The sequence below is a fragment of the Lynx rufus genome, unplaced genomic scaffold (assembly GCF_022079265.1).
Source record: "Lynx rufus isolate CCGP_SWC_20201006 ecotype Redwood Valley unplaced genomic scaffold, mLynRuf1.p SCAF_7, whole genome shotgun sequence".
Classification (NCBI taxonomy): domain Eukaryota; kingdom Metazoa; phylum Chordata; class Mammalia; order Carnivora; family Felidae; genus Lynx; species Lynx rufus.
The window spans coordinates 134,044,466-134,069,207 of NW_025814889.1; the positions used below are offsets into that span (position 1 = coordinate 134,044,466).

Here is a 24,742-nt window from a genome sequence, read left to right on the forward strand (position 1 = left end):
ACTCTATGATTTGTAAATGTTCAGCTCAGAAATAGTAAAATAGTATTTCCTGTTTTCCAAATTCTTAACATCACTGTCGCCACAAACTCGTCTTTTTCTGACATACCTACTCCAAACAGCACTGACCACAGGTCCACAATCCTGTTAAACATGTTAAAAACATAATATTAGTATAGTTCTAAACAAATGTTATCTACAAAACTCTGTGATTAACAAAAACACACAAAGAGTCATGTTCAATTGTTATATGAACATAATGTGTCTGAAGAGTCAATTTAACGATTCCTTTGGTTGACTTCTTCCGCACCTCTTTATGCTTCTTTTTTTTTTCCCTCTTACCACCTTCTTTGAATCCTGCTGAGAAAATAGAGGGATCCCAGTTGCTGGTGACCCAAGGTATATCTTGCTCATCATTGTCCACAAAAGTATGTTGAGTTACATGTTTGGGTCTGAAGTACTTTGGTGAATAATTGTTGAATAACTGTCTTCTCCAGCTGCATTCTTCTGCAAAGCCCTCTTCATCTGCCACACCATTTATAAGGAAGGACTTCAGTTTGCCATCATCTTCAACTTCTCTTTCTTGATCATTCTCAATAATTGTGTATTTGTATTTTTGCCATTAGCAGTCTTACCCGAAGTTTTAACAGATCTGTAGTTGCCCATCCTACTATTATCAGATGCCAACAAGGAGAATGAATTAAGGCCCTCATAGCCCGGTGAACCATATGGTATATATCCTGTAGCATATGAAGAAAATCTCTCAAAAACTGGATATTCACTGGAGGTAGCGAAGAAGGATCTTGTACCACTGCTTCCATAGGAGCCTCTTGGACTATTTAAAAGGTCCTCAAGTGAGTCTTCAAAGAAATGAAATGAAAATGGATCCCTTTCACCAAAAATTTCTCTAAAGACATCATCTGGCTTACAAAATGTGAAGCCATACTCAAAAGAATCATCAAAATGACTTCTGCTTCCACCATTTAATCCTTCCTGGCCATATTTGTCATAAATGTCCTGTTTTTCATTATTTGATAATACTTCATATGCCTCAGCTACTTCTTTGAATTTTCTCTCAGCTTCTTTATTTTCTGGATTTTTATCAGGGTGCCATTTAAGTGCCACTTTACGATAAGACTTTTTAATGTCCTCAGGTGAAGCATATCTCTGCACTCCTTGAACTTCATAGTAATCCACCATGTTTTAACAGGTCATTGGAAAGGGGTGTTCTGGGTCTGAGTAGTGAGAACTGTAGCTTCCTCTCAGCTGGAGCACTCCTGGTGGTGGTGGTGGAGGCAGTGACTGCAAATAGGCACTTTTTACATTGAAGACAATGTTACTACCATGGACACTGCTAGGAGACATTAGGATACTGATTTTGTGGCAAGCAGAGTTACCAGCTTATGTCAGAGAGGTTTGCATTATGGTGTCATTCCGGGGTTGGGGTAGGGACTAGACCTTCCAAATAAAGCTAGTCCAGAGTCATACCAGACCATCCTGAAGCCTCAGGACTATTTCCCCTATATTTCCCTGGAAGTCTCCAACAGTGCCTCATAAACTAGTGGAACCTGTTGTTGATAGCCACAGCATGCCCCTTGCATGATAGGACCTTCAGGCTGCTGAGCCTTAATAACTTCCCAGTTCTGTGATTTGGCTTTGAAAAATGAAGAAATTGAGAACTACATGAAAAAGTATTCAAATAGTTGACATAATTTATTTATTTCAGTCAAGAGACAATTGTACTGAAAACAAACAACTTGATTACGGTATAATAAGGGCTATGATGGGGGAAGCACTGGATACTAAGCAATCATATGAGAGACACCTAGCCCAGACTTGGGGTAATTCCTGAGGAAGGAGCATAATATACAAGCTTTCTGCATGCCAGTATTGAATCATTTGAGATGACAGTATCTTTACCCACTTAAAGTTTACAACTTTAAAACACGTAAAGATTTTGAAAGTTGTACACTTATGTATTCAGTATATATTATTGAATTTCTACTTTGTGCAAGGCACAGTTTTAACCGCTGATGATAATGACATTAAAAAATAGCAATTTTCATGGTGTTTTCATTAATGAAGTATAAATAATAAATGATTTGAGATAATGTGATACGTGCTCCCCCTCAAAAAAAAATGGTAGTGTGATGGGGGCAGAGAGCTACTCTAGATTGGTTTTTCAATTCCCTATAGTATATATGTCTACATGTATGTATGGTATACACATGATTGTATTTGCTTGCTATTGAAAATAATAACAAGAAGAAGAATAAAATCACCTGAGTACCATTTTTAGGTCAAACACCTAAAGTGTTTACACAGTTTACACAAATGACTTAACACAGTCTCTCATGTAATTGTAACAGCATTCCAGAAAGTAAATATTTTGTGCCCATAAGAAACCTGAGGTTCTTCAAATACATTTGTCTAAGGCTATCTAGCTTATTAGTGAAAAATAATGATATTTGAACTTGAATCTGATTCCAAATTTTACTCTTTCTACTCTACTGCATTTTTTGGACAAGGGTTTAGGAATTTAGGCTCTAGACATTCTACAAATATGTATTGAGAACCTGTGACACAGAGAGGAGTTAGAAAATAGAAAATTCTCTCAAGGAGTTTATACAATTGAAAAAAACATTCAAAAACTAACTTCAATAGAGTGTGAAGGTATAAAACAAGGATTTGCTTCTAATTATTCCCCTCCCTTATCTATTGGCCCTTCCAGCTGCTATGCCACTTTCTCTCATTCCTTTACAGTAAAACTTGTCAAAATTATCCTCTCTGCTTGATGTTTCTGCAGAAACATTCTGCAGAATAGATGTTCCATCCTATTCTTTGTTGGCACACTCCAATCTGGCATCTACTTCCCCCCCCAATCTCATTAAGTTATAATTTACATATAACATGTTTAAGGTGTACAATATAATGATTTGATATATGTACATATAGTGAAATGATTACCAAAATAAGTTTAGTTATCACCCATGACTTCACATAGTTACAATTTTTCTCTTGTGATAAGATCTTTTTTAAGTAAATTCTGCCCAACGTGGGGCTTGAACTCACAACCCCGAGATCAAGAGACTCATGCTCTACTGATTGAACCAGCGAGGTACCCTATTTTTCTTGTGATAAGAACTTTGAAGCTCTATGTTTTTAGCAATTTTCAAATACACAATGAAGAATTGTTAAGTATAGCCACTATGCTGTAGATTACATCCCCAGAACTTATTATCTTATAATTGGAAGTTTATACCTTTTGACCACCTTTACCCATTTTGGCTTCTATCTTTCATACTTTACTAACATTGTTCAGGTCACCTTGGTGGCTCAGTCAGTTGAGCAACTGACTCTTGATTTCAGCCCTTGCAGTTTATGAGATCCAGCTCCACTTCAGGCTGGGCTCTGTGCTGACAGTGCAGAGCGTGCTTGTGATCCTCTCTCTGCTCCTCCCCCGCTCATGCTGTCTCTCTCTCTCTCTCTCTCTCTCTCTCTCTCTCTGAAAATAAACATTTAAAAAATAAATAAGGGGCACCTGGGTGGTTCAGTCAGTTAAGCATCTGACTGCAGCTTAGGTCATGATCTCACGGTTCACAAGTTTGAGCCCTGTATCAGGCTCTGTGTTGACAGCTCGGAGCCTGAAGCCTGTTTTGGATTCTGTGTCTTCCTCTCTCTCTGCCCCTCCCCCACCCATGCTCGCTCGCGCGCGCGCGCTCTCTCTCTCTCTCTCTCTCTAAAATATTAGAAAAAACATTTTTTAAGTAAGATGAATAAATAAAACTGTACTTGTCAGGTTCTCCATTGAATTCTGTGCTGCCAAATCCAGTGGTTGTCCTCACACAGGTGAGCACTTCCTCTATTAAATTATTAAATACTTGTTTAACTTCCTAAAAACCATTTTCCTCTAGTTTGCTTCCTTTTCTCCTGTGCTTTTCCTTCTCACGCTATAATGGTAACTAAACTTGACCTACACAGTTCTGTGTAGGTAGTGTCCAGTCCCAGGGCTTTAGATACCATCTGTGTGCTTATAACATCTTAATTCATGTATCTAGCCTGTTAGTTTCCCCTGAACCTCAGATTGCCTATTTGAACTCTCATTTGGAATATCCAATAATTATCTCAGTCTTTGCCATTTCGTTTAATGGTACAAACATCTATCTTGTTATTCAGGCCAAAAAACCCAGGAATCGTCTTAATTTCTTTTTTCTTCACTCCCTGCATCTAATCAAAAGGCAGACTTCTTGACTTGTGGTCTTCAAAATATATGCCAGTCTAATCACTGGGGAAATAAAGTCTAATCACTGGGGAAATGATTCCTGCCCTTCCAAAAGTTTATAATAGACTGGCAAACTAATTAGCAATTAAGTGCAGTATAGTAGGTATTAACAATAGTAACAGAAGTAAACATGGGAACATTGAGGAGGGGCATTTACATCAGAATCAATAAGGATAGGGAATTAGACTTCTTAGGGTAAGTGATGTATGAGCTAATTTTTGAGCTCATGGAAGCAGGCAAAAGCCATTGTTAAGAGAACTGTATTTTTGAAGGCAAGTACTGTTACAGTACAGACTAATTAGCTGGGGCTCCTCCTGTGTGGCTGTACTAATGTTCTTTTGAGGATTATTAGGCCAGAGGAATAGACAGGGGCCAGATCATGAAGGGTGCTAAGCTAGGGGTTGAAGTGTATTCTGAAAGATAGAAAATTCTAGGCATATACTGTTAGTGTAGGAAGCTGGAAAGTTAAGGACAGATCCTGAATTTAAACAGGAATTAGTTGACAGTACTTTTGAGGACATCAAGGCAAAGGACTAGAGGGATCACTTTGGAAATAGTATAGCTATAGAAGATGAGTTACAGAAGAAAGATAAGATCCAAGAAAGGCAGACCAGTTAAGAGACATAGTGTCCAGGTGAATTGAAGAGGGTCTATACTAAGGAAGTGGCCCTACTTTGGATCAGATTGGATTTTAGAAATAGGACTCTACATACCAGTTTTGCTACTATGTGATATTGAGCAAAAAAATCCTGTTTACTTAAATGTAGGTAAAGGTATTGTTTATTTGCATTTGTTAGACTTAAGCTTCCTATGCCAGGAAGTGGTCCAAAATAGATGGATTGATATTCTAGTATTATTTCATTTGAACATAAAAAAAGAGAATTGAGGGGCACCTGGGTGGTATGGTCGGTTAAGCGTCCAACTTCGTCTCAGGTCACGATCTCCTGGTCTGTGGATCTGAGCCCTGTGTCGGGTTCTGTGCTGACAGCTCAGAGCCTGGAACCAGCTTTGGATTCTCCCTCTCTCTCTGCCCTTCCCCCACTCATGCTCTGTCTCTGTCTCTCTCTCAAAAACAAACATTAAAAAAATTAAAAAGACAATTGGTTAACATTTTACATCCAATTATTTTACTGCCAAAATGGTAGTGTAGACAATGTAGTCTAATGGTTATGGCTCTATAAATAGATTGTTCAAATCCTAGTTCTGTCTCAGTAATTCTTCATCTTGGGCCAGTTTCTTAACTTTTCTGTGTATCTTTTTTTCCTCATCTTTAAATAGGCAGTGCTGTAATAACATCTCCCTCAAGCATACATGCAATTATTTGTTTAAAGAGAATATAGATGTGGTTTCAACAAAAATAAGTGTGATTTCAACAAAAAAGTGATATTACTGGCTGTTTCAAGGAAGGGAGACAGGTTAACTTGGGGACAGGTGTGAGAGGAAGGCTTTTCCCTATCAATTTACTACATCTTTTGAACTTTGATCCATATGAACATGTTACCAGCTCAAAAATAAGTTAAAAGTTTGGAATAGTAGTTACATTACACAGCTGTAAGGATTAAATACGTGAATACATGCAGAGTCCTTAGAATACTTTCTGGAATATAATAAACAATAGTAATGTTAGCTGTCACCAAGATCATTATTATTAGCAATGACGCTGGGATTTGAAAGTATTTAATACACTGTGCCTCTGTTTGTTGTAATCAGGAAAAATGGAGCGGAACCCTATAATGAACTTTGATTAATAAGCTCCTATAATGGAGCTTTGATTAGGACAAGAGTTTGTTTACAGGTGAAAAAAGCTCAGGTAGTTCTGCTAAACTCCTAATTGTATTCCTCTTCTTCATAACACTCCATCCCAGTCACTGTACCAACATGTTCGTGCACATGGACAGCCCATTATCTTCTCTTCCCTGTTAAAGAAGAGAAACACTTCTCTACTTTCTCTCTACTTTCAAGAAACACAACTGTCAAGCGTCAAATAACTAAAAGGTAAAGTGGGCCAAAGGCCGCTATGCATAGGGAAAGGTCATTTCTGCAAGTAACACTGTAGGGAACCTGATGATTGGATGAGGCGGAAGTTGGTCTCAGGATCCCCTTATGCTCTTAACATTATTGAGCATCCTCACATCCCTCCTCCTCCTGAACTGGAGCCGCCCTCAGTACAGAGATACAGTCTTTTAGTGCAGTGTTTTCCAGTGACAAGTTGTAATCTTAGTGGGTCATCGTATTGGTTTCCTGAGGCTGCCATAACAAATTACCACAAACATGGTGGCTTAAAATAATAGAATTCTCTCACAGATTTGGAGGCCAGAGGTCTGAAATCAAGTGGCAGTGGGGCTGTATTCCTTCCAAGAGCTCTAGGAAAGAATCTGTTCTTTACCTTTCCAGCTTCTGGTGGCTGTAGGTGTTCTTTGGCTTGTGGCCACGTCACTCCAATCTCAGCTTCCACATGCCTCCATTACTTCTTCTTTTCTCTTGCCTATCTCAAATCTCTCTCTCTGCATTCCTCTTATAAGAGGACTTGCCATAGAATTTAGGACCTACCCAGATGATCCACGATGATGTCCTCATTTCAAGATCCTTAATTACATCTGCAAGACCCCTTCTTTAAATAAATTAGTAGTCACAGGTTCTAGGGATTAAGATGTGGACATATCAGGGCGCCTGCATGGCTCAGTCAGTTAAGCAACCAACCCTTGATTTCCGCTCAAGTTGTGATCTCACAGTTCGTGAGTTTGAACCCCAGATCGGGCTTCATACTGTCAGACGCTATCAGCATGGAGCCTGCTTGGGATTCTCTCTCTCCCTCTCTCTCTCTGCCCCTCCCCGGCTCACACTCTCACTCTCAAAATGAATAAACAACAACAACAAAAAAGGATGTGGACATATCTTTTGGGAGCCACCATTCAAGACATTGCAGTAATAAAATCATGTTAGTGCACTGAGAAATTTTTTAATGAAATAAGACAAAAGTATCGGTCATAGTATAGTATTTAGTGAAATTTTTATGTATATCATATTTATATGTGTATACTAGGTTACCATGTAAAATATATTTCTTACTGTGAGTCTTGGTTTCACAAGTTTGAAAGCCACTACCTAATATTACTGCATTATTTCACAGGTAAAGAAGTGGTGCAAAGGAATTTATGTAACATGCTGAGATCACATAGATCATAGAACTGGCATTTTTTTCCTACTATACCACGCTGCCTTTAACTCTGTCTTGGATTGCCTTTCAGATGATTGTGTACTTCCTTCATTTTTCTCTATGCTTAACTCATCTTTTCTTGTTCCTTTTATTTTATTATGAAAAGTTTCAAACCTATACAAGTAGATAGAGTATATATAATGGACTCCCATGTACCCATCACCCAGCTTCAACAATTATCACCTCGTGGCTTCTTTCATCCAAATCCCCGTTCAGAATCTCCCCAATCCACCCCACCCCCCATGTTATTTTGAGATAAATTCCAGGTCATATCACTTCATCTATAAATATTTCAGTTTATATCTCTAAAAGTATGTGGTTTTAACATAAGCACAGCACTATTATCACACCTTAAAGAAGTAAACATTACTTCTGTAATCCTACTAAATATGCAATTGTCCAAATTTCCAATTTTTTCGTAATTATAGTAAATAGTATGAGTGGATACTTGATAGACAATTTGTTGCTTGAATCAGGATCCATATAAGTCTCACATAATACAATTGGTTGATAAATTTTTTTAAGGTTTTCTTAATCTACGGATTCCTCCTTCCATCTCTTACCATCCCTACCTGCCATAAAATTTATGTGCGCAAGAAACGGAGTTCTTTGTCCTGTAGTATTTCCCACATCTGGATTTTGTTGATTACATCCCTATATTGTCCTCTAGCAAGTTCCTCTGTCCCCTGTATTTTTGTAAATTGCTTGCCTCATCTTTATTAAGCTTTCAATTTATATAGACTGGACATATTCCCTAATATGTATTCTGTACATTTTCTAAACAGATTCCAGGAAATACTTGTTTTGTCCTTTTTCTTATTTTTTCACTATTTTTAACTGTATTTTCATGCTGCCCAGAAACTTTTGCCATTTTCTGTATTTTTAATCATCCAAAAAGCTATAATTTTTTTCAGTAATCCTCTGAAAATTTAATTCAGAGTTAACATTTAAGATTCTTAACTCATCAAATATATACACCTCATTCATTCACACTACATAGTCCCTACAAAAACCTTTAACTTGATCCAGACATCACATTCTACCATTGTAGCGATTGTAGGTTCACAAGGAGATTTTACAGTACTGATTCTGTTTTTGGGATCAGCAGAGAACACCTACTGAGCAGCAGGATGGAGGGATAAGAACAAAGATTTCAAAGTTTAATAGATTTAGGCTTCAATGCTAGCTTCCTCATTACTAACTGTAACATTGCACAAATTACTTCTCTGAGTCTGATTCCTTTTTTGTAAAAAAGCAATGATGTTGGCAGTTAAAATCCTAATTCCTTAATTTGGTATACAAAGCTTTCAATGGTCTGATCCTTAACCTTTCTAATCTTTTCTTCCTCCATCAACACTGACCTGAAACTCTCTTCCCCTACACACACACACACACACACACACACACACACACACACATACACACATGCATGTACATACACACATACCCAGTGCCTTCTATGACTTCCCTTTTGTAATCTCATTTATGATACCTTCCACACCCCTCTTTCTCTTTCACTTGGCTGATTCCTTTTTTTTTTTTTTAAGATTTTATTTTTAAGTAATCTCTACACCCAACTTGGGGCTCTTACTTAAAACCCCGAAATCAAGTTGCATGCTCTACCCACTGAACCAGCCAGATGCCCTCGACTACCTTATTCAGAGCAGGCATCCCCTACCTCTAGAGTCCCACACCAACACCCCTTTGTGTGCGTCTCTGTGTTCCTCAGAGCACTGTATCTGTATCTATATCATATTGCACCCATCCACAGTATTGTTTCAGTCTTTGTGCTCTCAAAAAACCTTGTGAATGAATCCACCATGGTGTTCACCATGTAGTGCTTGAATGTTTTGTCTCACCTCCACTGGACTGTATATTCTTTAAAGACCAGAGCATATAGTCCTCATTCTTTTGTCTTCTTCTAGCATGTGTTCCAGTCACATGCTTAATCTTACTGAATGATGCTAATAGTGTCTGTTGTATACTATGATAAAGCATTTTTATACCTTATTTTATCTACCTCTAACATTCCAAGATTCAATGAGATATCATGTTTTTTTGTACTTCATATATTCTCAATAAAAATGTTAACTCTCTTTTTCTGAGCTTTAGGATACAGCTTTTTCTGAATTTTAGGACACAGTATTTCTGTGAAATACTTCCTAACCCCTTCCTTGCTTTTGTTTGTTGCCTTCCTTCTGTTCCCATAGTTCCTTATTCATACCATAGTCCTACTCTGTATATATGTAGCAGATTGAAGTCACTAAGGGTAAAAATGATCTCATTTCTGTTTTCCCAGGGCCCAAGACAGGCCCTGACTGGCACAGAGGGAGGGCCATATAAATATTGAAGGAGATACTAATTTGCATTTTTCTAGAGCATCCAACTGCTAGAGATCGATAAATGTATATACACTGTGAGGACTTTCTTGATTATTGTTCCATTCTACTCTCTTTATTTTTCCTTCAGGATTCATGTCATGTTCTCAGCGAAGGTACTCCCTCCAGCCCATCCCAGAGAGGAGAATTCCAAACCGATACTTAGGCCAGCCCAGCCCCTTCACACACCCACACCTCCTTAGGCCAGGTAAGCCCTTTTAAACATAAATCTCTCTCTTCAGATGCTTTATTTAGAACTGTGCTGTCCAATAGATTTTTTTTTTTTGCAGCAGTGTAAATGTTCTAGCTCTATGCTGCCCAATACAGTAACCACTAGCCACAAGTGGCTATTATATACTTATAATGGTGCTAGTGCAACTGAGAAACTAAATTTTTTATTTTATTTTTATTTTTATTAACTTAATTTTAAACTTAAAAAGGTATGTGTGGTTGTTGGTACGGTGTTGACATCGCTATCTAGAGCAATAAATGTAAGTCTTACAATTCAGAATTATCCATGAAAAGTATGTAAACCATAATGTTTTAAAAGTTATATTACTTTCTAAGACAGTTGCTAGAACTGTATTCAAATGATTGATTCCTTGTGAACTGCTGTGTTAAAGACATTTGAGAAAACATGTTTTTCTTGAGTGCCCAGTGGGCTCAGTTGGTGGCGAGTGCAACTCTTGATCTTGGAGTTGTGAGTTCAAGCCCCACATTGGGCTTGGAGCCTACTTAGAGAAATGAAAGAAAGAAAACGTGTTTTTCTTCAAAGTACTAAATGTTCATTTCCTTTTGTTTAACAAAAATATTGCTGTATAGGTTACACTAGATTTCCAGATTTGACTTTCACAGCTTTGGGAGGTGATAACAGTGACAAAAAGGCAGTTAAGGGATGAACTGTGGTGAATGAAAATCATCACAAAGAGGTAAGTAGGGTAAAACCAAATGCTTTGTAGAAAAAGCAGTCAGGTTTTCAAGGGAAATTAATCATTGCTTCTGTCATGGGAAGGTAAATCTGTATTTACTTTGTGAGCATATGTACTAAGAATCTCAATTGCCTTTAGAAATATGTTACTCTTTCACTGTCTCCACTCAGTGAATGATACAGTGTGTCTCTCAGTGAGGGCTTCCTTTTGCTGATTCTTCATCAGACTGGAATTCCTGCTGGGAAATCGGCTGAGACTCAGGAAATGCAGCTCACCACTGAAACACACAAGAAATCAGAGTTTTTCAAAGCTGTAAGGTAAGCTTAATAGCAATCCAGTTAGTATTAACTTAAGTATTTCTCTAATCTGTAGCTTAGAGCAATCTAGGTAAGCTTAATAGCAATCCAGTTAGTATTAACTTAAGTATTTCTCTACCTGTAGCTTCAATTTTTTTAAAAGGAAATAGAGTTGGCATTAAGTTTTACCAGCTTTGAAAATTACTGATTTCTCGTGGTGAGATATTTTTACATGGTGAGCTGCATTTTCTAGGCCTTGAAACTAGTAATTATATTGTCAAGATGATGGCCTCTGTGTCTTAAACAGTTGGCTATTGTATGTTATGTGCATGATAACTATATAAAAAATGATTATGAATAAAAATACATATACACATTCATACATATACATATGTTCTTTTCAGCTATGGAGGGAAAAGGGATGCCTGTCTTAATTTTTACTCTTCTGGACATAGGATTTTAGATATTGGGTTAAGAAGGAATAGAATTTTAACTTTTTTTTTTAATGTTTATTTATTTTTGAGAGAGACAGAGACAGAACGTGAGTGGGTTAGGGGCAGAGAGAGAGGGAGACAAAGAATTCGAAGCAGACTCCAGGCTCTGAGCTGTCAGCACAGAGCCTGATGCGGGGCTCAAACCCACAAGCCATTAGATCATGACCTGAGCCGAAGTCGGACGCTCAACAGACTGAGCCACCCAGGTGCCCCAGAAGGAATAGAATTTTAAAACAGAATCATCAGGATTAAAGAAACCAGATATACAATTTCTGGAGGCAAAAACTATATAAGTATCCAAAGTATTAATCATTTGTCTTTTTCCATGTAGATATGGAAGTGGTAAAATGGTTATGGAGTGGAGAAAGAGTAAATTATTAAGAAAAATTAAAAGGGATATAATACTTTTTTAAAAATTTCTTTCACAGAGCCAGTCTGTTAGTTTGGAGCGTGAAATTATATCCTCCGCTACTTGGTTTGCTTCTAAAAATTTCATGTTTGGCGTAGCTATTTTCCTAGTATTTATAAGTACTTAAAACTTTTGGAAAACACCTCAGTCCCTTCTCTAATTATTACACAAGGTCTATACAGAAAAACTAGAGAATACAGATAAAAGTAATTTTTTTTAATTACTCAAAATCCCTCCACTCATAGAAAACCGCTATTGAGATTTTGGCATATATATCTTTCTAGACTTATTTCTCATATAGGTGTATGTGTGTGTGTGCATGTGTGTATGTATACACATGTGTACACATTCTATACCAATCAATTATTTTCTTAAAATAAATTCTTAGAAATGAAATTCCTGGGTTGGCTCTTTCTGAATGTTGGGGAGCTATTTCCTCTGGGTTTCTCCTGGCTATACCTACCTAAGTTTGCTGAAGCAAGAGTAACCTGGAAAATATTCAGCAGAATGGCTCAGAGATAAAGGAATTCTGTCCTAGTTATGCTACTACTGCTTGAGATAGAAATAAAAAATCAGATTTCCCCAAGTCCTGGTGATTTCTAAAACTTATTTCCTTAAAGAAATCAGCATTGTAGACGATTGATTGATTGAATGATTGATTTTTAAGTAATCTCTACTCCCAATGTGGGGCTCAAACTCACAACCCCAAGATCAAGAGTTGCATGCTCTACTGACTGAGCTAGCCAGGCACCCCCTCTCCCCCATTTCTTTTTTAACATTGCCATCCTGGTGCTAAGGACTGTGTCTGTAGAGCCAGAAAATGTCAGTTCATCCACCTTGATCACTAAAATGCCCTCCACTTATCACCCAAGCCAGAAAAAATGATTCCATGAAGGAAGGCAAATGACACAGTTATGAACTGTGAATCTACTTTTTATAATATTTGTGTGAGAAAGTTCTCTGACATTGCCACAAGAGCAACGCAGTCATTAGAATAGCAAGGTGTTCAACTCACATAAACACTGCAATTTATCAGAGAATAGGAAGAATTACTGCCAAATGAAGCATTATTTCCAAGAACATGTATTTCTAACATTGTTACATTCCTAGACACAATAATTTTGGATATGTAATATAGTTTGTAGCACCTTAAGAAAGGGCTCTTATTTAGAGAGTTTGGCTTATCAGAATGACTTGTCTGGCATATCCAGAACTGGTTATTTGTTTTCTTTCAACTACAACAGTGAACAGATCCATTGGGAAGTATTCAACTGTATGGCCCACAATTTGGGAAAATGCTTTTACCATTTACCTGATTGTCCCTTATCAACTATGATGGCTGAAACTATACAGTTATTGTCAAGTATTTTGTTAAGTAATATTTAAAATGATGAAAAGAGTGGTTCTAGAGTGAGTGCTAGATAATAATTCCTGAATCTTCTTCCCTTAGAAGCGTCCAAACCAATTAGGTATCCATCTTTCAGTCATGGTTTAGTTGTAGTTCTGCCTTGAGCAAGGGGTATGTTTTTTTTTTTTTTTTTAAGTTTTGTTAAAATGGTTGACTTTAAAAGATCAAGATTTATTTTGGTGGGGTGAGATTTTTATACTATTTAAAAGATTAAAATATATGTTCAAGAAATGATGGAAATTAAAAATGGTCTGAATCTGCCTAGACCATTGAGTGAGTTTTTTCAAAATATAAATACATACTAGGATCCCATAGACTTACTGAATCTCAAGGGAAGGGCTTAGGCCCTATGTTTTGAAGAGCTCCCTGGGTGTTTCTGATGCACACCACCGGCCTAATGGGCACTCATTAGATGGGTGCGTGAGATGCCTGAAGCCAGATCTTTGGCCACAGGCCATATTTTGAAGTGGAGTGTACCTTTACTTTTCTTATGTCCTCATCCCCAAACACTCAGTTCTTAAATTTATTCATATCTTTGAGAGAAAGAGGGACAGAGTGTGAGCAGGGGAGGGGCAGAGAGAGAGGGAGACACACAATCTGAAGCAGGCTCCAGGCTCTGAGCTGTCAGCACAGGGCCCGACGCAGGCCTTGAACCCATGAACCATGAGATCATGACCTGGGCCGAAGTTGGATGATCAACCAACTGAGCCACCCAGACGTCCAAATTTATTCATATCTTTATCATCACCACCATCACACATTTACTGAATGATCTCTTTGTATTTATGTAGCCATTTCAAAACACTGTTTATACGTTATACCTGATAAGCAGAATACTAGTATAAAAACATTTTATATTCTAGAGCTTCTAAATTTAAGTTCAGGGCCTACTTTTTCATAGATATTTTACCATGAAGTGTACCTGTTTTTATAAAGTAACGTATTTTCTTTTCTCACTTCCTGTGTACCTCTGGAATTTTAAAAATAACGATATATTCGTATTGATTATTCATTTTCCCTTTGTCTTCATCTTCTGAAGTAGAGTTTTTGTTTTTGTTTTTTACATCCAAGTTAGTTAGCATATAGTGCAATAATGATTTCAGGAGTAGAATCCAGTGATTCATCCCCTACATATAACACCCAGTGCTCATCCCAACAAGTGTCCTCCTTAATGCCTCTTGCCCATTTAGCCCATCCCACCACCCAGAACCCCTCCAGCAACCCTCAGTTTGTTCTCTGTATTTAAGAGTCTCTTATAGTTTTTGTTCCCCTCCCTGTTTTTATATTATTTTTGCTTTCCTTCCTTTATGTTCATCTGTTTTGTATCTTAAATTCCTCATATGAATGAAATCATATATTTGTCTTTCTCTGACTAACTTCACTTAGCATAATCTTCTGAAGTAGATTTTAATGCAAAATAAAGACCAGAGTATTTACATATATAAATTTACAGGTGAATAAACCTATATATTTAACCTATATGTATATGTTGATTACTCATTCCAAAGTACCATTATACAGATAGCTGGCTCATAGAAATTCCATAAACAGCCATCTAGTACAGAATTATAGAGTATTTCTGTTTTTTAATGCTGGGAGAAAAAAAAAATTTGAATTATAATAATGTTCCTGCAGCTTAAATACTGGTACATTAAGAATAAATGACTTTTCTGTTTCTCTTTAACCTTTGTGCATATTTCTCATTCATATCGAGAAATTCTCTGAAGTAAAGATTAGCAAGAATCTGCCCTAGACAAGAATCAGGAATTTTCTAAAGAATTGAATAATAAAAAGCTTCTGAATCACTTGTGAATGATAAGACTCATTCTTTTTTTTTTTTTTAAGTTTTCATTTATTTATTTTGAGATAGAGCAGGTGAGGGGTAGAGAGAGAGGGAGAGAGAGAATCCCAAATAGGCTCCCATGAACTGAGAGATCATGACCTTAGCCAAGATCAAGAGTCGGACACTTAACCAACTCAGCCACCCCGGCTCCCGGAGACTCATTCTTAATTGTGTGAGAAAGCCAAAGACTTTCAGGGCTTCAATCTAAAAATTACTTTGATAAAGATAGTAGTTGTCCGTGTAAATTTTACTCTTCCAAGGTCCTACTTGGCTTTGGATTACCAGGATGACAACATCTTTAAGTGTAAATTCTTTATGGTAATAATTGTAACTAATATTTATATAGTGCTTACCGTTCTGAGTATTTTATTATTTAATCCTCCTGACAACTTTGAGAAGTAGTTGCTTTTATTATCTCCATTTGACAAATGAGAAAACTGAGTCATAAAGCAGTTTGGTAGCTCTCCCCAAGTCACTCAGTAAGTTGTTAAGCCAGGATTCCAGTTTATAAAACTCTGACTGTTGAGTCCACACTTAACCACAAAATAGTACAAAACATTTGTACCAAAGAATACTATCTGGAATTTCTGAAAAGTCTATCTTTGGCATGATATTTTTAATAAGAATAAATTCAACTGAGGGAAGTCTTAGTCTAAAAGGTATTTCAAGTTTAGAGAGTGGTATACTTTTTTTTTAATGTGGTAAAATTTACATATAATGAATTGCACAGATCTTAGATATGCGCATCAGTGAGGTTTTTAAAAATTTTTTTTAGTGTGTATTTATTTTTGAGAGACAGAGAAAGAGGCAGAGTGTGAGTGGGGGAGGGGCAGAGAGAGAGGGAGACACAGAATCTGAAGCAGGCTCCAGGCTCTGAGCTGTCACCACAGGGCCCAACTCAGGGCTCGAACCCACGGACTGCGAGATCATGACCTCATGAGCCGAGGTTGGATGCTTAACTGACTGTGCCATCCATGTGCCCCACAATTCAGTAGATGATGTGGAGAACAAAGGCAAAAGAAAAAATTAAACTTCTTTACAACTTATAGTCCATTGACAAGTACATGAGAGAAGGCAGAGTGACCTTCCTTGAGGAGCTTGCCGGAATGTTAAATTTTTGCTAGAGGCAAAAGGCAACCTTAGCTTGACATTAGCCCAACCTCCAGGATCCTTTATCTCCACACCACCCCTCATCCCCGCCCTACAAGATGTGTTTTAGCAATCCTTCTCAAAGTCTATGGCCCACTGTTATACATCTGAAGGATCTCATGTCTGAGGTTTTACTAAACAGTAATAAATGACCTTTTCCTAATAGCCCCTCAAGGTCCTGGAAACCTTGCTTCAAAATTCCTTAGAGACTTACACTACCCCTAGCCCCCTCTCATCACAACCCCAGTGCAGCTCTTTCTGCCCATGGGTTCTGTCCCTGTGGTTTAATAAAACCACCCTTTTGCACTGAAGACATCTCAAGAATTCTTTCTTGACAGGTCACTCCCGGACCCCAACATTTCAGATCAGTAGGCCCCAATATAACCCACACACCCCAGTCAAGATATAGAACGTTTTCATCACCCTAGAAAATTTTCTCACACCCCCTCTTGTCTGTTTCCACTTCCATCCTTAACCATTGCTCTGGTTTCTATCAACATGGATTGTTTTGCCTATTCTTGGAATCATACGGTACGTACCTTTTCTGTCTAGCTTGTGTTGCTCAATATATGCAAATAAAATCTAGGGTATTTTTTATTGTTTATTTGGTCATTTCATTTTTTCTTTACTTTAAAGAAAACATTACCTTTTTTTTAACCCCCATTCTCCACCTACATAGAGATCATTTTATAAACTACTTTCTTGTAGACAATAAAAACTACCTAATATTAAACAATTCATTTTAAGGATGCAGTTTCAAAATCAGACCATGTTAAAATACTAATCTAGTTACTTTTAGGAAATAATTAAAATACATACCTAGATTGTAACAAACACCTGCATTTTCCCATCCATTTTCAGTCTTTATAAAACTTTCTTCTTAGGGGTTTCTGCTTGGCTGATTAAATATGAAGAATATTTTTCTTATTCTCGTGAGAAGTCCAATCCTAAATGTCCTGGAAGAGCTTTTCTTCTTGGCTGCAGAGTCTCTGAACTGATTGTAAGACTTTGCTATTTGCAGAGTCCAGATTACGACCTGTAGGCATTTGATTGGTAAATAAACTTGTTAGAATAGCCCCTCTATCCTTAATTGACTCAAGGTGATAAAGTACTAACTTTGTTCTTTGCTATGTTACAATTTGACAAAGTTACCAGAGTGTCTATTCAGACAGTTTTATCGGATGAAATTCAGGCCAGATTGACCATTACAATGGTTAATTCTATGATCAAAGGCCATAATAACTGCCAGGTTTACCTCTAGGGTTAAAGTTCATTGCTTTATTACCCCCCCCTTTTTTTCCTCCTTCGAATGATAAGAAAAGATACCTTTTTTACTTGGATAATTTTCTGTCACAACCAAAGAGTTCTTTTTTACTTTGAGATTTCAGAAGTGTGGAAGCATTTAGTTAATGGTCACTCCATAGTGTTGATGATTCATAAACTTGGGAAAATGTAGCCCGTGTTTTAAATGTTTCTCATGTAGTCATTTGTATGAAATTGGATTCAGGAAGATGAATGCCTTGAAGGGAGTAAAAGATAGTTTTCTAATCCCGTTTTGATTTCCAAATAATTGTATCTTTTTTAGAAGTTATTTTCCAATATATTTATATATGTGCTTTGTTATTAATGAGAATGAGAGAGAACACATATATTAAGGTCGTTAAAATTGTGAATTTTCTTATTTTAAAAAAAAACCCACAAAATGAATTGATTTTTAATTTAGTTTTATTACATGGACTGTAGCTGTGAAGAAACCAAAAGCAAAGCAAACCAAAAGGAAAGGGAAAAAGGAGATGATCTATCAATTATAATCAGCCTCTGCTTTTATAAGAGTATCTACTGCTTGGGTAAACTGGGAAATTTCCAATGTTGGGTAACAGTGGCAGACTTAACATACATAATTACCAGTCAGATAGTTCTGGCACAAAGGTCAGAATTCTGCCCAAAAGCCCTAGAGAACTCTTAGCCAGCTTAATCCAGGGGAAAAAGAAATGCACTATGAGGGGCACCTGGGTAATTTAGCTGGGTAAACATCAGACTCTTGATTTCAGCTCAGGTTGTGATGATCTCACAGTTTGTGAGTTTGAGTCCTGTGTTGGGCTCTGTGCTGTCAGCTTGGAATTCTCTCTCTCTCTCTCTCTCTCTCTCTCTCTCTCTCTCTCTCTCTCTCTCTCTCAAAATAAATAAACTTAAAAACAAAAAGAAAGAAAAGAAATGCCATGTGAGCTCTTCTAGGACTGACTCTGTTGCTTATCTTTTATTTCTTACCAACTTCATCAATAAAAGTGTACATTTTTTTCTGTTGTAAATGAATAAGAGTTAAATAAAATTTGATATTAATGGAATGCAAACAACAGAGTTGGCTGGAGAGATAAACTATACATGGGTAAAACAACTAGATGGTTCCAAGGTAATCATAAACAACTGAGTTACATGTACTGAACATGAGTACTAAAAAAATTCAGAGGTCTTTGATCCAGCAATGTCTGTCCTAGGACTATGATAGAACTAAAAGCACCAGTACATAGGGCATAAAAGTAGCAGGATATAAGTACAAAGATGGTTATTATTACAGCAAAAACTGAAAACAATATAAATGCCCACCAGTATGGAAATGGATCAACGAGTTTTGATATATCAACCCAAAAAATATTTATGGAGACGTCAAGCAGAATGAACTGAAGCTATGCAAGATGACTTGGTGGGAGGAATTTCTATAAGGTATCGCTGTGATAGAAAAAGCAAGATACAGAAGAATGTGTAGTATCCCATTTTTGTAAAATACTAGTGACCAAAAAACCCTAAATGCAAGTATATGAGTATTGAGAAAAATAGGAAAGGATATGTGCCACATTACCAACGTGGGTGAGGTATTGATGTGGGTAGAAGGGAAGGGGAGTGAAGAGTCAAACAGCAAAGGAAAAGGGGGAAAATATTTAACTATTGAGAGTTCAGTATGATGTGATTACACTTATATACAACTATAGGATGTATATATATAAGAAAATGAAGCAGTTAAATAATTCAGAGGGACAAATCAGTGTGATCTAGGCTAATCAGGAAAGCCTTTTGAATGAGAGGAGTCTAAAAACAAACATGCATTGAGCCCAAAATCTTGGGAGTGGAATTGCTATGGAGGGAGAAGAAATTTTGGAAAAGGGACACATCATAAGCAAGGTACTAGGGAAAGAACAGATTAGAACTATGTAAGACATAAGAGGGAATTAATTTCAGAATAATTGGAGAAATGATTTTAAAAAGTTGGCCAAATCACCAAAGACCATATATTGTGTGATTTCATCATATTAAATCTCTACAAGAGACAAATCCATAAAGACAGAAAATAGATTACTGGTTGCCAAGGGCTGGGGGTGCAGATTGGGAGGAGATGGGGAGTGACTACTAATGGGCAAGGGTTTCTTTTGGGAGTGATGAAATACTCTAAAACTGACTTTTGTTTTGTTTTGTTTTGTTTTTTTAAATTTTTTAATGTTTATTTATTTTTGAGACAGAGGCAGAGCATGAACGGGGGAGGGTCAGAGAGAGAGGGAGACACAGAACCCGAAGCAGGCTCCAGGCTCTGAGCTGTCAGCACAGAGCCCGATGCGGGGCTCAAACTCACGGACCTGAGTGAGATCATGACCTGAGCCGAAGTCAGACGCTCAACCGACTGAGCCACCCAGGCGCCCCTCTAAAACTGATTTTTGTAATGTTTACACAATTGTGTGAATATACCAAAAACCACTGATTTGTATACTTTAAGTGGGTAGATTGTATGGTATGTAAATAATATCTCAATAAAGCTGCTTTTTTTAAGTTAAATAAATAAATATAAAGATAAATTGGAATCCTCTGGTAGAAAGCATTAAAATCTACTTGAGTTTGAATTTGATGTAATGGACAATAAAGAGCCATTGTAGGTCATGAGTATGGAATGGACTGTCCATGATTTCTCTCTTTTATTCTCTTTTTCTCTTTATTTGGAATTTTTATTATAAAAGTATATACTCATTGAAACAAAATTCAAGTAATATTAAAAAGCATGTTAAAAAGAAAAATTTAGTCTTAACTCAATCCCCATAGATTAGTACTATAAAAATTGAGATTCTTTACTAAATTTTTTCTCTCTCTTCTTTTTTTCTTTTTATTCTTTTTTAACATAAATGGGATCATATTATCCATCTTGTTCTGTAATTTTTTCATACAGCAGTATTTCATGGCTATCTTTTCATACTTGCATATGAAGCCTCGATACTACAGGGAATAATAATAGTACTCCACATCATGGAATCAATGTAAAGATTAAACGAGTTGATAACTGTAAATAATTAGGATAGTACCAGACACATAAAAAGTATTCAGTAAGCATCAGGTGTTGTTTTACTATTATTAATGCTAAGTATAGGCTGAGGGATACAGCTTTGATGAGTGTTTTCATAGTTCTTTTACTTTGGAACCTAAAGCAAGAGCAGGCATGATTTCCATTTCAGAAGGGAAGCATTCACCCAGTCACCACTGGGCTAGAAGCCAGACAGTCTGCTGGGTGCTAATATTGAGAACTAACACATAACATTTCATAACACAGGTTCTTAATACAAGTTTTGTGGGAGGGCTTAGGGGAATCAGATATTCTTGAAATTGTATGTCAAAAGTTTGTGTGTGCCTAGGTGCAGTAAACAGTGAATCCACAGCTTTTTAAAGATTCCCTAGGGAGTCTTCAATCCTTAAGAACCACATGTTTTATCAAGTTTTCTTCTCCTGACAGCTCTAAGGAGTAGATAATATTATTAAAGTTTTTTAAAAATACAAAGATGACCCCAATTGGAAAATACAAAGATTTTCCGTCAGGGAGGGAACCCTTAAGGAGATTATATGTACCCAGCTCTACTATTAATACAAAAAGACCTATTAGAAGGGTATTATTATGCTTTGGAAATTCAGAAGGAGATTGGCCTTATTATGTTAAAAATTATACATCATTTAACAAATAATTTATCAAGTGCCTGCTATATTCCAGTTGTTATTCTAGGCTCCAGGAATATAATACTGAACAAACAGACAAAAATCTATGTCCTCATGGAGTTTACATTCTTTCAGGAAAGTCATACACGGATAATGTGATCCTTCTCCTCGCCTTTCGTGTTGATACTTTAAGTCAACCTTATTATATATGCCTAGCAATGCCTTCCACATGATAATGTTTAGTAAATATTTGATCAAATGAGTAAAAGAATGAAAGAGCTACAAGAGATACTAAGGGGTCATGATCCTGGTTTTCACGCAGGACCACGTTTAACTGTCATTTCCAAAATTTTTACAGTGGAATAGAAAATTTGGACCTGTGCCATCTCCTTCATTCCCCATGTGCTATGAATAGATTTGGCATAAATTGAAGAAATGAACTTGTGTGTTTCCATCTAATATTGTTACCTTAAAAGTACTTTGGCACTATATAAATGCAAAGCATCACTGTTATTTCTCATTTCTAGGAGAGGTGACGCCAGGACTATCTCAAGTGGAATATGCACTTCGCAGACACAAACTAATGTCTCTGATTCACAAGGAAACACAAGGGCAGAGTGGGACAGACCAGACGGTGGTTCTGCTGTCCAACCCTACATACTACATGAGCAATGATATCCCCTATACTTTCCACCAAGACAACAATTTCCTGTACCTGTGTGGATTCCAAGAGCCCGATAGCATTCTGGTCCTTCAGAGCCTCCCTGGCAAGCAGTTACCAGCACATAAGGCCATGCTTTTTGTACCTCGGAGAGACCCTAGTCGAGAACTTTGGGATGGCCCACGATCTGGCACTGATGGAGCAATAGCTTTAACAGGAGTGGATGAAGCCTATACACTAGAAGAATTTCAACATCTAGTACCAAAATTGAAAGGTAATAAATGGAACAGAGGTCAAATCACAGGCCAGATTTGGGATTAAGACCTTCCTTGCCTATTTAGACGAAGTTGTTAATTTTTTCTTTCTCTTTTTTTAAAATTTATTTATTTATTTTGAGAGAGTGAGTGCACAAGCACAGGAGGGACAGAGAGAGAGAGAGAGAGAGAGAGAAAATCCCAAACGGGCTCCGTGGAGCCACCCAGGCGTCCCTAAAGTTCTTAATTTTCTAAAATGATGATCATGGCAGCATTTCCTTGAGCACCATGAAAGGAACATAAATCTTTTCCACAAGACTACTTTAAATATTTCATTTACGCATTTGCTAAGTCTTTGTTAAATTATTCATTCATAGAGACTGTGAACTGTCCTAGTTTGAAATCGCAGAGAGAATTTTCTTTTAAAGTGGAGGATGGGCATGGATCACTCTTCAAGATTACCAACCAATCCATCCACCTTTGACCACTACATATTACTTCTGCCAACTCTTCAGAAAGAAACAGTATTCTCAAAGAATGAGCAGTGCTTCACCAGCATCACAATTACCTGGTGATACATACTAGAATTACAAAAGCATAATAGATAGTGGAAATGTAAAATCTTAGCCCCCCCCCTTCCATATCTGTTAGATCAGAATCTGCCTTTTAACAAGATTCTCAGGAGATTCATATAGTACAGAGTTGAGTCCATGCCACTCAAAATAGTCACTTTTTCTACATTTCTTTTGGTAAAATTATAATCACTCATAACATTTTGAGATTCTTTTTCTGGAACTTTTTAGAATCTACACTACATTATAAACTGTCTTTAATGATTCTTGCAAATCTACAGCCTGGGAAGCATTTTATTTTTTGAAGTGTCCAGAAGTCACTTAGAGCCAAATTGGTAAATAACATAGATAATCAAATTGTAAAGTACTAATTTTAGACAAAATAATATATGGTGTAAAATTAAAGTCTAATTTTCTAATGTCTAATTTTCTAAAGTCTAATTTATAATGGTTTATAAACCATTTCTGAAGTCAGTTTCTAAAAGAGAATTCCAAAATTGTTTCCAATGATCATGGAATTTATTGGACTTGTTTCATACAAAGCCTTCTTTGAAAGAAAATACTCAGTTGAATATGCAAGTTCCAGTATGTTTGAATTGTTTCATTGCTTTATACAAGTGTTCTCTATTTTACAGAGATAATTACTCAGCTAAACTAGTGGAACTTTTTCATATCTTCAAAGTTGTCATAAATGTGGGATACAGAATCATTTTCTTTTTAGCTTTTTGATTTTCTGAATTAGTTGCTAGCTGTCCTATTCAATAGTCTAAATTTCATTAACCCAGTATTGTTAAAACCTTGCACCAAATGTATTTCTCAAAAGTACTTCTCATTCACCATCCTTTTTGTTTTTTAATGTTTATTCATTTCTGAGAGAGAGAGAGAACAAGTGGGGGAGGGGCAGAGAGAGAGGAAGGCACAGAATCTGAAGCAGTTCTAGGCTCTGAGCTGTCAGCACAGAGCCTGATGCGGGGCTTGAACCCATGAACCTGACCAGCTCAGATCATGACCTGAGCTGAAGTCAGACGCTCAACCAACTGAGCCACCCAAGCGCCCCTCATTCACCATTCTTAATGTTAGTAGTTTACTAGACAAAAGCAGCAGGCAAAGGAAAAGATTCATGAAATCGTATTTATGTAAAAATTTAAAAACAAAAAAACTGGGCTATGATTTCATACACTGAAAACAGGTAGTAGAGGTTGTTTTACTTTTTAAAAACTACAATTAAATTTCTATTAAAAGTAAGATTAGCATTTGACATGTAATATATATTAAAAACCATTTTTATTTCAAAATGAAAATATTTAGGAGATTGTATCACTAATATATAGCCAATAAAAATTTTTAGGGTTTTTCCCTTTTCTGTCCCAAATACTTTGCGTAAAACATACATTCAGACTTCAGTTGTTGGAAATGCTGCTAATAAGCCATCTCAGGAAAATAGAAAGGGACGAATGGAGACCTGGTTTAAATGGGAACATTTTCATGATGAGCCTTCTCATCATGTATCTCGGCACATACAGACTATTTCCTTGGGTCTCTAAAGTTAAAAGGAGAGCTGTGGTCTTCTAGTGAGAATACATGGCAGATGAGAAAGGAAAAGCCCTGGGTAAGTGTGGGCTAGCACATATCATCAACTATAGTGTTTCTATAGCCATGAATATTTGCTCCTAAATGCAATAAGAACCTCATTCACTAACACAGCACAGAGCCTGATGCGGGGCCCAGACTCACAAACCGTGAGATCATGACCCGAGCCAAAGTCGGACCCTTAACCGACTGAGCCACCCAGGTGCCCTAGAAAGGGAACACTTAACCACGTCATGATCTGAGTACTTTTTTCTGTCCGTTCATGTTCAGTAATTCAGCAGGGCATCTAGCTCAATTGTAG

The 24,742-nt window shown here is 36.9% G+C and overlaps 2 protein-coding genes across 5 annotated transcripts in view; one reads left to right on the forward strand and one right to left on the reverse strand.

Annotated features, from left to right (window-relative positions):
- Positions 1–24,742, forward strand: part of XPNPEP3 (X-prolyl aminopeptidase 3) — a 76,113-nt gene that overhangs the window by 5,774 nt on the left and 45,597 nt on the right. For 2 of the 4 annotated variants that reach the window (XM_047065987.1, XM_047065988.1), the window contains exons 2-3: positions 9,966–10,082; positions 21,892–22,299. In XM_047065987.1, the coding sequence (XP_046921943.1) occupies positions 9,966–10,082; positions 21,892–22,299 (525 nt within the window). Of the gene's footprint in view, positions 1–9,965; positions 10,083–10,973; positions 11,121–21,891; positions 22,300–24,742 lie in introns of those variants that run through there. The other 2 variants (XM_047065990.1, XM_047065991.1) reach the window with 2 other exon arrangements.
- On the reverse strand, positions 550–1,197 carry DNAJB7 (DnaJ heat shock protein family (Hsp40) member B7). Its single transcript, XM_047065992.1, has one exon. The coding sequence runs from the start codon at positions 1,195–1,197 to the stop codon at positions 550–552; it is 648 nt and encodes a 215-aa protein (XP_046921948.1).

Bases quoted from the DNA above. Each gene is read 5' to 3' on its own strand.
- DNAJB7 (XM_047065992.1), bottom strand. From the start codon at position 1,197: ATGGTGGATTACTATGAAGTTCAAGGAGTGCAGAGATATGCTTCACCT.